The 13,468-nt window shown below is 51.3% G+C and overlaps 1 protein-coding gene across 1 annotated transcript; it reads right to left on the bottom strand.

Annotated features, from left to right (window-relative positions):
- Positions 1 to 9,190: 9,190 nt before the first annotated feature.
- On the bottom strand, positions 9,191 to 11,371 carry LOC109752074 (calcium-dependent protein kinase 2-like). The gene is made up of 5 exons (XM_020310941.4): positions 10,389 to 11,371; positions 10,171 to 10,286; positions 9,918 to 10,085; positions 9,603 to 9,830; positions 9,191 to 9,494 (listed from the first exon to the last, which is right to left on the bottom strand). Exons 1-5 carry the CDS (start codon positions 11,332 to 11,334, stop codon positions 9,399 to 9,401), a joined length of 1,554 nt encoding a protein of 517 aa, XP_020166530.1. The 5' UTR covers positions 11,335 to 11,371; the 3' UTR covers positions 9,191 to 9,398.
- Between the last annotated feature and the right edge of the window lie 2,097 nt (positions 11,372 to 13,468).

Below are 13,468 nucleotides of genomic sequence, written 5' to 3' on the forward strand. Positions count from 1 at the left end.
GAATAATAGGCATCGATAACACAAATGCACAATTACTCCTGACTATCAATTGATAGACGAGGGCCAGAAAATAACTAAAGAGGGACAACTCAAAGAAACATACGATTTTCTGAGTTGTGGGTGCATAGATTAGCATGTCGAACGAGTTCAACATATTTCTTCCGGATAACCCATGCAGAAGAAGAAGGACTGGCAGATTCACAATTTGAATGGGGTACTCCTCAAGAGCGCCCTGGTTGTGATCTTTTGGTTAAAAAGAACTTCTGCCATAAGCAGTTCATGGTATTTGGAAGAAGGAAATACCATGGACCTCGAGGACTATCGCAAAGGTTACTAATATCTTAAGGGAACTAGCAAATATTAACAACATGAAGTAGGGTGAATCTCGGGTTCAAAAACCCAGGAGTAGAATACCTACTACTAAGTAGCATCACGGGATGCTTTCGGGAATAATGGCCAGAATCATCACACTGGGGATACAAAGCATTGCTAGATTACTAAGTGACTCCCTAAAACACCTAGGGTCATAGTAATAGCTCCAACATATATACCGAGGCAATAGAGTGCCTCAACGCACCGATAGTGTGCTTAATCTGGCCCAATGGGACGCAAAAACAGAGGGAAAGGATTTTGCAAATGCATCAGACTATTTAGAAACCTGGGATGACTCAGACAACATAACGGCTGTAAATGCTCAGAAAAGATTCGAGACATCCTGCAAAATGGTGGCATAAAAACTTAACATCACAATATCATGGTTTCGAGATCAACTGTCAACACATGGAAGTAGTAGAAACTGAACTGAGGCTTCAGACCAACAATCCTACGAGTCTACGGATTAGTAACACGTGATCCTGATAGAAAGATGAGAAGCCTAGTTCTTAATCCCCGTAGAGGAGAAGAGGTTGACTCATATCAGAAGGGCATAAGGTAAAGGAGTAAAAAGAGCCTTACGTTCCCTCCCACAATCAATTCCCATATATAACTAAAGCATTTCTAGACACAACTTCGACCAGTTTGGCTTGGTAATCCTACAGGCAGTCAGGCTCTGATACCAAAGCTGTCAGGACCCCGATTCTAAGTCACACTGATCTAGCCTGTAACACCTCATATCACTTTGCGGCCTCACGCACGATATTCCCACGGGTGTCGCCTTACCCTGGCCTGGGACCGTTTGCGCCTTTTGGCTCACGTATATGATAGTGTCGCTAGCATCCATATGACAGAGAACCCGGGCCGACATGACTAGTCGTGAACCCAAAGTGGCACTAACTTACGGGGACAGGCATACATGAATCAACATCGAGCATGTCGGTCAGCAGCGTGCGAATCCGGGCTGTAGCTCTGGGCTAACAGGACTCCGGGAACCCGGGCTGTAGCAGGCTAGGCAGGACTCCGGATGTCACCGCGTGACATTTCCCCGAAGGGACAGACACAGGAACGAAGTGAATCACATGCCGGCCAGTCAAGTGTTCCGGAGCAGTAGTGCTGGGCTAGCAGGACTCCGGTGAACCGGGCTGTAGCGGACTACTATGGCTCATGGAAGCACAAGACTACATTTCCCCATAAGAGAGGCTACCAAGGATAAACAACTAGGTTGTCAGATCCCACACATACCAAGCATTTCAATCATACACACAATATGCTCAATATGTGCAAATACAACATGGCATCACAACAAGACTCTACGACTCAGAGTATTTATTCATTAGGCTCCGAAGAGCGAGATATTACAAACATGGGTCTCATGACCCAACATTCAGAGCATACAAGTCAAAGCACATGCGGAAGCTTAACATGTCTGAGTACAGACATCTACAAAAGAAGACGGCTGCGAAGCCTGACTATCTACAAGACCCTGCCGAGGGCACAAGATCGTAGCTGAGGTATCAAGCTAAACGTCAAAGTCCACACGGAACTACTAGCGAGACTGACGTCTCTCTGCAAAACATAAAATAAGCAAACGTGAGTACAAATGTACCCAGCAAGACTTACATCAGAACTATCTACATATGCATCGGTATCAACAAAGGGGGTGGTGGAGTTTGACTGCAGCAAGCCAGCTTTGACTCGGTGGCTATCCTGAACTACGACTGCAAGTAACTCTTTTGAGGTGGCGCACACGAGTCCACAATTCACCATACCAATACACCACTATGGATCCGCTCCCGTCTCCCTACGAGAACGCCATCCATAGCACTCACGCTTTTCTTGCGCATTTTAGAGTATCCACTTTCGCTTGTCTATGAACTGTACAGGCAACCCAGAAGTCCTTTACCGCGGACACGGCTATTCGAATAGATCATATTAACCCTGCAGGGGTGTACTTCGTCACACACGCTCTCGCCACTTACCACCATGTACACGTCGTGTACCTCGGCAACCTTCAAGCGGAAGCCTGGCGAGGGAGTCGGCCACGACCTGACTAACCACACAAGTCTCTAGTCCAGGTTTATCGCCTATTCGGGTTCCATCCGCAAGGAGATCCGGCCGGGGTGTCGCTCACGGCCCCAAACGATGTGTGCAGGGTTCCCGAGCCCACCATCCGGGTGCCACTCGGTACACCAGGCCACGTGTGCCTAGTCTGTCCCAAGCCCACCTGTACCGGGTGCCACTTGGTAGACTACTAACACTACCTACAAACACCAGAAACTAGTTGCAACTCCTGGATAGAGATCAGGTTGATTAATAAGTCGAGAGAGCTTGGAGCGCCCGGAGCCCAATGTGTGGTAGTAACTGTTCATGGATCACAAACACAGAACTCAGTTCCTGAGGACGGTTTCAATGAGACAACCCACCATGTACTCCTACATGGCCTCTCACCGCTACCTTTACCAAATCGTGTTCACACACTTAGCTCTCAACAGTAGGACATGTTCACCACATTCCAATTCATCCCCGATGAATCGGACCTGACTCAACTCTAAGCAGTAGCAGGCATGACAAACAAGCACAAATGAGTAGGCACATCAGGGCTCAAACAACTCCTACTCATGCTAGTGGGTTTCATCTATTTACTGTGGCAATGACAGGTCATGCAGAGGAAAGGGGTTCAACTACCACAGCATGTAACAGTTGAATCGTTGTTGTCCTAATGCAGTAAAAGAGAGCAGGAGCGAGAGAGTGGGATTATATCGGACTGAACAAGGGGGTTTTGCTTGCCTGACACTTCCGAAGATAGTATAGCTCTTCATCGGTGTCATCGATCGCATCGTCGAAGCAACGTCTACTGAGAGGGGACAACACCGGCAAACAGAGGAGAAACACGATCAATGCAATGCACAATATGATGCATGCTATGACATGGCAATATGAATGTGTTTTGAGCTAATGCAACTAGCAACATATTAAATGGAGTTGGTTTGAACCTTGGGTTCAAATTCAAACTTCATATGTGGAAATTCGAATGCCATTTACATGATTTGTCCTAAACAGCAGCCATAAATTATTCTAACATGCATGAAAATGGCACAGATGGATAGATTGGATTTTTCTGATCATTTTTCATATATAAATCTTTTCATTCTGAGCTATAGATTATTTTCTATGGTTTTTTGAAGTTTGTGGTATTTTCTGGAATTTCCTGTATAAAAATAATTCCAGTAATTAAATTGCTGCGTCACACTACATCAGGATGACGTCAGCAAGTCAACAGCGGCTGGTCCAGGTCAAACCTGACAGGTGTGGCCCACCTGTCATTGACTCAGTGCTAACCAGGGTTTTGTTAAATCCTAACTAAAGTAATAAGAAGGGATGGGGCCCACAGTCAGCGAGTCAGTGGGTTAGCTAAAATTTGATTAGCATCTAAACTAAATTAGCAGGGCCTCGGGCCCACATGTTAATGACCCAGGGGGGTCAAACCCTGGTCAACTCGGTCAAACATGCCGGCGACTCGACGCCGGCGAGGCCAGACGCGGCGGGGCACCTCGGGTTTCGCCTACAGGGCATGGCTTGCGACACAGTTGGGTTCTACGGCGAGCTGGGGCTCGTGCACATCCAGCGGTGGTAGTGAGAGGGCACGAGGTGGTCTGTAGCGGCGGCAGCGGCGAGTTGGGCGGCGGCCGGAGCTATGGCGTCGACAAAATCGACGACACGGCGCGCGGGAGGACCAGCGTTTTGTACCTACGTGATCTACGAGAGCTCACGAACCCAACGGAGGCACGCACGGGACCAAATGGCCACCGGAGCCTCGTCGGCGACAGGCTCGTGCGGCGGCGTGCTTCGGCATCAATGGAAAATGCAGCTACAACGAGCGCTAGGCCGCGGGATTAGGGGGAAACGACGGCGAAGCTCACAGTGATCACGAAGAGGGGCTCGGCTTGCTCGGGGACGGCTTGGCGACGGTGAATCGACGTCGGCGGTGACCGGCTCCCGAGGTTGAGGACGGTGGCGATGACGACGCTACGGAGCGTCCCGGCTGGCTTGGCTCGGTGGAGATGACGAGGAAGACGACGCGGAGCTCGTGGGCACAACAGAGGGCGAGGGGGTAGCTGTGGCCGTGGTGGTTCTCGTCGGCGGTCTCGGGTGCGTACGGTCGGCCATGGAAGAGAGAGTCAGAGAGGGGATGGGGACGAGCAAGCGGTTGAGGGACGCGCGGGAGAGTGCGTGGCGTCCGTAGCCAGCATGAGGCGTTCGGCGGCAAGCAGGAGGTGGCCAGGCGCGTGCCAGCGCGCCGCGGCCACGCGCTCCTGTCCTCCTGGCGTGAGGGAGATGACTGGCAGTGCCAGGTGGGCTGGGCCGGTAAGCTACGGGTGAGCGCCAGGTAAGTTTCTCTCTTTTCCTATTTTTCTGTTTTCTGTTTTCCTTTTCTGTTATTTGTTTTGATTTAGTTTTAAGCACTAAACCATTTTGCTTTCTTCTGATAATTTTGCAGGGACTGAAAGGATTATCCCAAAGCCCCTCACAATTTCTCAGAATTATTGGACACATATTCGATATATAGCAAATATAAATCCAATGCAAATAGTTATTGCATTAGCTTCAAATGCCCAAAATAAATATTTATGAGCTCCTAAAAATATTGGTTTGAATTTTAATTCTGGCCAATATTTCCATAGAGAAACATGAACATTTTCTTGGACCTATTTGAAGCAATTTTATCTTGGTCTTTTTCAGAAATGATTTCTGAGGCTTTCACATGTCCCCATTTCAAATTCATTGAAATTTAAACATGATGCACACATGACTAGCTAGCCTAGAGCAAACCAGAACTAGGGATGTGACAGTTGGCATCTTTGCAGCCTTCTCTGCCTTAGCCTTCTCTCTCTTCTCATGTGCTTGAGCTGAAGATGGTTCATTCTCATTCATCACAACAGTGTTATCTTCAAATTCAGGATAGATGGGCAGGTGCTCCTTATCCAAAATGTACTTGCCTTTGCCCATCTTTGAGTTGATTAGTTCCTGAATGTGTGGGGCATACCCACAACTTCTCTTTTGATCAGCTATAGTCCTATTGATTGTTTCAACAATCAGGCTCATAACTTTGAATTTCTGTGGGACATCAAATATGTGCAGCAAGTTGATGGCATGTCCTTTGATCATCTTGTGATCACCTGACTTGGGTAGCAGTGTGTGCCTTAAGATCCAGTTTATGGTTGGCAGACCAGACAACAGATAGTGAACTGATCCAAACTTATGTGTATCCAAAGAAGCATCTAGGATCTCCTTGTACATGTTGGCCATACTGTTGTGGTCTTTCTTCTTCTCTGCATAGATATCCAAGTCATCCTCATGTTCCTCAGGAGCATTTATAAGCTTGGCACACTCATCAACTGTAGACTGGCACCTCATTAAGCAACACCTCATCCCTTCTTAATAGTATTGGCTTTTCCTATAGACTCAATGTGATCTTGGATCACTAAAATAGAAAATGTAGAGTCGTGTGCTTTGAGCTTGACCCAATCTTTTGTCCTTAGCATTTTGAAGGGTCCACTTTCTAATCCATGCCATGCCAATCATTGAGCTTTCCTGAAATATTCATCTTGAAATAGCATTAGCTCAATGAGCTATATGTTGTTAGGAATTACCAAAACCACCCAGTGATAGTTGCACTTTCAGCCTCGCACAGTCCGCCCCCCACGGACCGGAAGCCTTGCAAACCCGTGCCTATGGAGGCGTGGTGCTCTTCCTTAAGGGAGGAGCCCTTTAAGGCCTCCTCCTCCTCCTCCTCGGTCCAAGTCAGTGGGGGTGGCAGAACGACTTTAGACCCAGGCACCGGTGTGCTGGCCTGGGTGATCTCCACCTGAGGGAGCGGATCTAAAGCAGATATCGGTTGGACCAATGATTTGCCTAGCCCCTCTTCTACAACCTCGGGGCACTTCTCCCCTGGGTCTTGTTAGGCCGAGGTGTCGACCTCGGCCATAGTGGCCACCTCTTCGGCCCCCGCCATGTTGACGTCGGGGGCCAGGGTGGACGTCACCTCCCCTAGCCCGTCATGCGCTTGGGGAGAGCAGAGGGCACTCGAGTCCTGCTGGCGGATGGCAACCCGCTTGACGAACCACTGGGGACCGCCTTCGGCGGGCTGCGTGAGAAACCCCCTATGAGTTTACCTTTGCTAAATAAAACTGGCCGAATAAAAATATGAGAGATAAATACAACGGCTTATCCTTTTGGTGCCGGTTTCTTCCTCTACATCGCGAGAAGGTCTTCTTCCAAGTCGCCAGACAGTTCGACTCTCTCCGGCAACTTGTCAGTTGCTCTGGCCGAGATTCTCTTCGGCCTCTTTGAGCCCTGGGGCCTCATGCTGGCTGCGGCATCCTCTGACGTCTTCCTCTTCCCCTTCGGGGGAGGGAGCTCTTCAACATCCTCCTCCTCCGCATCGTCGTCACGAGCGGCGGAGGCGTGGGTCTCCGCGGACCGGGTGGCCGAGGTCTCCCGAGTTCGAGAACTTGGCTTGCCCTTCTGGGACTTTGTCCCTTTAGGGATCACCACGTGCGGCTCCAAGGTTAGGAGCGCCGAAAGAAGCGGAGTCGCGGGCTGCTCTCGCAGTGGAGCGGGGTAGCGCACTCCTTCTACCCAGGCCTGCCACTTTTGCAAAGTGTCAAGCATAGCAATTCATTAAAATCCACTCCTCGGAAGATAGGAATGTTCAACTTGTGAGTAAGGTCACTTACCGGGGGGCTTCATAGCCGTCCTCGAGGCCGCGGAAAGGTCCTCAAACTCCTTGGGGATCTTGTCCTTGACCAGCTTCATGAGCTTAGTCCACATGGCGGCCAAGGTGGAGCGAAAGAAGGCAGTGAGGGGGCCCATCTCCTCGGGCTTTTATGCCCACATTGGAGTAGCCCGAAGTTGGAGGGGGAGCATGCGGCGGTAGAGCATGACGTCCGTGAGTTCGACCTTTCCGGTGGTGGACCACCATTTTACCCTATTGACCAAGGTTTCCGCCTCCTTCTGGTCCCCCCAGGCGACACCCTTCTCCTTTCAGGACTTGAGCTTCTTGGGAGGCCCAACCGAGAATGCTGGGACTTCGGCCTGGCCAGGGGCAAGCGGTTAGGTGATGTAAAACCACTCCCGCTGCCAATCCTTCACCATTTCGATGAATGTGCCCTTGAACCATTCGGCCCCTTGGTTTTTGCTGATCATCCCCCCCCCCCCCCCCGCGCGCGCACTCCGCGAGGTCGAAGCCACTAGACTTCAGCTTGATGCAAAAGATCTTCACCCATAGGCCAAAGTGTGGCTCGCAACGGAGGAAGGCCTCACAGACCGTAATGAAAGCAGCAAGATGGAGGATGAAGTTCGGGGCCTGATGATGGAAATCCAGCCTGTAGTAGTACATGACACCGCGCACAAAGAGGTGCAGTGGGAACACCAGCCCTTGGATGAGGTGGGGGACGAAGACTGCCCGCTCCCCGGCATTGGAAGCGGGCACTTGCTGGCCAGCGGCCGGAGCACGGGCGACGATGTCAGTGGATAGGTACCCCGTGTTGTGCAGGTCCTGGATGGTCTCCTCGGTAACAACGGAGCAGCCCCAGTGCCCCTGGAAGGTCTCGGCCATGGCTTGCGAGGGAGGATGGACTCGTTGGAAAAAAAGGGGGTGCGGGATCGCATCTAGGTGCTGGAGCTAGACGAAGCAGAAGAGGGGAAGACTGGGAGCGTGGTCAGTAGCGCTATCCCCCCGTTTGCTCTTATAGGCCTTTGAAAGGCCAAGAGCCCCCCCCCCCCTCGCTGCGCCGATAATCTCGCCACTCCCATCAAAGATGTCGTTGAGCGTACTAGGGGAAACAAAATCTTGATGATATCCTTGATAAAACGGGCACGATCTCTGCTTCGAAGGGACGTGCTAGTAAAATGTTTGCCTTGGGCCGCGATTCAAGGGAAGCAGTAACTACTCGACCTGTAGTGTGGTGAGTGTGTTTCGATAAAGTTTTCAGACGAAGTGGAACCGTTCATACTGAGGTGCTTAGTCTTCAAGGCTAAGATATCCAATCTCTTCGGGCAGAAGGGACAGGTTCGGCTAAGCTATGGTTGGCATCATTCCTTTGAAGGGGTGGTTTGAAAAGTTATAGGGAGGAACTCATATGTCGAGCCAAGGACTTCGGATCCGAGGTGTCGTCGGGAAGATCATCCTCGGCATAGAACACCAGTTCGGGGGCTACTGACAGTGTTGGACCGACAAGCTCTCATTCGTTGTCAAGATGGACTCCGGAGGCTGCGTACAGGAGGCGTGATCAAGACTACCTCTCCCGAAGACTTGACGTATACTCCAAGATATCTGTCGCCGCCTAGCTCTTAGCCACCGACCTTGTAACCTTAGATACCCTCACTGGCGTGTATATAAGTCATAGGGTTTAGCCCGGAGAGGAGACATCAACACAAAATCATTCACCTAGCCCTAGAGTTAGAATACACAGTACGATCTCGAGGTGGATCAACTATGTACTCGATACATCTTCATCAATATAAAGAAGAGCAGGACGTAGGGTTTTACCTCCATCAAGAAGGCCCGAAGCTGGGTAAACATCGTCTCCTTCGTTCCTGTTACCCTCGATCCGAGACCCACAGCTCGGGAACCCCTACCCCGAGGTCTGTCGGTTTTGACACTGACAAAGGGGATAAATACGAAAAAAACATGATGTATGTATAAGATAAAAGTAAATGATTTACATTTGTAAATGAGTACACTAAAGATGGTGCTGGAGGCCGCTGTGCTAGTTAATTTAAAGTCTATACTATTTCAGCGCTCCTTGCTGATCTGCACATCTAGTTTCCTCTTCCAAAGCATGCGTATACGTTAGTATCATCGTCCCTCCCCTGTCCTGCATATATTCTTGTCTGCGCCTGCTGCAGTGCTGCGTGCCTAACCTACCACGATAATTTAAGTGGCCCTGCAAGGACGTACTACGGCATAGCCACCCTGAAATACTTCTGTCCTCCCTGCCTGATGGAGGTGGCTCAGCTCGCTAGAGCATGACGTCGCGGCGCTTCTTGGGGTTGGCCGCCTCCGGGGCCCCCTTCCTCATCATCGCCACGAACTCCGTGTAGTTGATCCGCCCGTCCTGCACCATCTCCGCCGATCAGCCAGGCATCTTCGGCGCCAGGAGCCAACGTTGTGACAGGATGAATGCACAGAGCAGCAGCGTGAGAAGCGTTGCGAATCTACTTACGTGGTCGGCGTCGACCTCCGATATGATGTCATTGATGTCCCGGCCGTCCATCAGGCCTTTCTCCTTGAGGGCCTGCTCCAGCTCCTCGATCGTGATGTACCCGCTGTTGTCCTTGTCAAAGTACTGGAAGGCGGTGTAGAGGTGCTCCTCCCGGTCCATCCTGTTCATGTGCATCGTCGCCGTGATGAACTCGTCGTAGTCGATCATGCCGTTCCCGTCCGCGTCCGCCTGCGACCACCCATTGCCTGAGTATTATCAAGCGGCAATCCAAGGTGCCAAATCTATGAATCGATTGATCTCGCTAGCTCTTCTTACGGCCTCCATCAGCTGCTGGACCTCCGCTTCGCTGAGCTTGGTCCCCTTCTTGGCCAGCCCCTTCCGGAGCTCGTCCACGGTGATGGTGCCGCTGTTGTCCGAGTCCATGCTCTTGAACATCTCCTTCAGCCCCCTGATCTCCTCCTCCGACAAGCACCCGGCGATCACCTGCCAAGCACCATTCCTTCAGGTTTCTTAATTCATACTGTACTTGTTGAACTGGTTGACTGAAAAAGGATCACAAAGTAAGCACCCTTAGCGCCGCCTTCTTGAACTGGTTCATAGCTGTGAACTGCTTGAGCCTGCCAAGGACGGCGTTGTCGATCAGCGTGTCGGGCGCCTCGCCGTCTTCTTTAATCCATGGATGATCTGAACAGCAAAGGAGAAGAAATATTGCAAATGTGTATGGGTGCAACTTGCAGAGTTGCAGATGCAGAGCAAGCTGAAATTCAGAGATGATGACACGCTTACTGAGGACGTCGTGTGCGGAAATCCTCCTCCTGGGGTCGGAGGTGAGCATCTTCCTGACGAGGTCCTTGGCGCCGCCGGAGATGCGCGGCCACGGGTCGTTGTTGAAGTCCACCTGCCCTCTCAGGATGGAGTTGAAGATGCCGTGCTCCGACTGCGCCCAGAACGGCGGCACGCCGCAGAGCAGGATGTAGAGCATGACGCCGACGCTCCAGATGTCGGCCTGGGGCCCGTAGTTCCGCTTCAGCACCTCCGGCGCGATGTAGTAGGCGCTGCCCACGATGTCCCTGAACACCTCCCCCTCCTTGAAGAAGACGGACAGGCCGAAGTCGGTGGCCTTGAGCGGCGCGTTTTCTTCTTTGCTGAGGAGGAGGAAGTTCTCGGGCTTGAGGTCGCGGTGGATGACGCCCATGGTGTGGCAGGTGTGGATGATCCCCATGATGGTGCGGACGAGCGCCGCGGCGGCCCGCTCCGTGTAGTGGCCCTTGGCGATGATCCGGTCGAAGAGCTCGCCGCCGGCGCAGAGCTCCATGACCAGGTGCACCGCGTGCTTGTCCTCGTAGGCGCCCTTGAGCTCCACCACCCCGGGCTGGCCCGCCAGGTGGTACATGATCTGCACTTCCCGCCGGACGTCCTCCACGTCCTCCTTGGTGGACAGCTTCCGCTTGCTGATGGTCTTGCACGCCAGCTTCTGCCCCGTCGCCTTCTGCGTGCACAGCGACGTGACGCCGAACTGCCCGCGCCCGAGCTCCTTGCCGACGTTGTAGATGCTCTTGACGTCCTCCATGGGCCGGCCGAGGACGGGACCGATCGGGGCGGGGGGCTTGACGTGCTGCGGTGCGGTGGACGGAGACGCGGAGGAGGGCCCGCCGGAGCTCCCGCCGTCGGGGCCGGACGAGCCAGAGGCCGGGGGGTGGGACTTCCGGAACCACCGGCAGCAAAAGCCCATTGCCGGCGCGGGGGGTGCTCGCCGGCGAGCGGAACGTGCCGGGAACTTGGGGATGGTTCCCAGGTAGGCATTGGGCGCGTGCGCCGAGGAATTTGGGGGTCGCCGCTAAAAGGGAGGCGGGGAGGGAATGGCGGGAAGGCAACGGCTTCGTGCGTCGGCTTCGGTGTTTGCCTTTTTGCCGAGGAGAGAAAAATAACGGACGCTTCCGTGTGCCTATATCCCACTTGGATCAAATGACGTCACCTTTGGAAACTTTGCATACTTCGGTATGTTATATAATTTTTTTAGGGTAAACCAAGTTTATTATTCAGCAAAATCCACAGAATGTGGGATACAAATTTGGTCATGGGATTGGCCTCACATTGTACTGCGTCTGCATGCACATGCACCCAGCCTGGGAGACCTAGCCGTCAGCTTACATCAATACATGCCAAAGCCAGCGTTCTCTGCCTCCCGCCGGCGCCGCCGGTCCGTCCCATCTTCGGTGGCCTTAGGGCCATGGAGGCGGAGTGGATCTCGGCCCTTGCCGGTGGGAGGGCTCCGTTTTTAGATCTTTTTTTGAGCTTTGTTAGGGTTTGTGTTCTGCTCAGGAAGTCAGACGGCGGCGGCTCCCTGAATATGGAGTAAAGGTCTCCCCGCCTAGGCCCCGTTCTGATGATGCGTCTAGCATCATCGGGGCGTGTGGAGGTGTGTTTCCGGCAGATCTGTCTTTGGTGGATTTGCTCGGATCTGTTCGTCGTTCGTCTTGGTTCGTATGTTTTCAGGTTGGATCCTTTTGATCTATACACTTCATCCGCGGCGGTTGCTGTTCTGGTGCGTTGGTTCTATGGGACCTTAGCACGACGACTTCCCGACTGTCTACTACAACAAGGTTTGCCCGGCTCCGGCGAGGGAGGGGCGATGACAGCGGCGCGCATTCAGCTCGCTTCAGTGCTTGTAGTCGTCGCTAGGTGGTCTACAGATCTGGATGTAATTTTTATTATTCCTAGTGTTTGTTGTACTACCATGATTGAAGGTGAATAGATTGAAAAAATTTCTCGCAAAAAAAATATTTAATTGCACGACCTTCGAAAATAAATTTACAACTAAAAGAAGAAGCTTGAAGTTTGATTTCGCTGATAATTGCTCTGTTACTACGACGTCCGTCTTTGAGGATGGCTCTGACAACCTCCTTTGCATCCGAAGCTACCACGAAATGATGTAAGTTGAGATCTTGTGCAAGGGCTAGAGCCTCCCTGCAAGCTATCCCCTCCAAGATTTGGGGATTCTCTTCTTTGATAAGAAGGAAATTTTAGAAATTTGCGATGGGCAGATGCCAAAATTAGGAATTGTTTCTATAAAGAGGCAAGTGAGGCAGAGGAAAAAAAATCCCTGAGAGAGGAAGAGGAAGAAGATGTGGCACTTTTTTTGTCCATGTGTCATTTTTTTTGCCAACTCAGCCTGACAGGTGGGCCCAATCAATTAGTGACGTCAGCAAAGCACTTAGCATTTTCCATCAGTATTTTTTGTCACTGTCAATTTTTTGGTTCGGTGAGAAATGCCACGGATCGTAAAGTGGTGGTTTTCACTAACTGTAACATGAAAGTGATGGTTCCATGCATTAAACCGAGGTTGACTATTACACTATTCTTTTTTCTACCTTCTTTTTCTTTTTCTTCAATTTTATTATAGTTTATTAGGAGCACGTGTAGAGGTGTACTACTGCATTAGTGCCCACTCGTCTCTTTCTTTTCCCCCCATCTCCCTCACATAGACAAAGGAGCTATGTAAGAGGGTTAGTTTATAGCCCCTTCTTATACTTATCCTAAGCAAAAGTACTCCCTCCGTACCAGTACATTAGACACATTACAAAAACCAGGAGTTCTCAAAACTCTTATGCGCGAATAGCAATTAGTGATCCTAGTTTATCTCTCTTCTCCATCGGGTAACCGATGTGCATGCTAGGTAATTAAAGGGTGGACCACTACATGCCTATGGCATATACTGCGATTGGGTGTAGAGTTGCATGTGAATGCATGGGACTAAGAGTCAGTTTGGTTAGAGGCCTGGATACTGTGCCTGAGGAAATGAGTTGCCTGGATAGTGCCTGGAAAGATGCAATTTTTTTCCTGGCGAGGCCAGCCAGTAGTGTGCG

This window comes from Aegilops tauschii, chromosome 1, assembly GCF_002575655.3.
Source record: "Aegilops tauschii subsp. strangulata cultivar AL8/78 chromosome 1, Aet v6.0, whole genome shotgun sequence".
NCBI classification, from domain to species: domain Eukaryota; kingdom Viridiplantae; phylum Streptophyta; class Magnoliopsida; order Poales; family Poaceae; genus Aegilops; species Aegilops tauschii.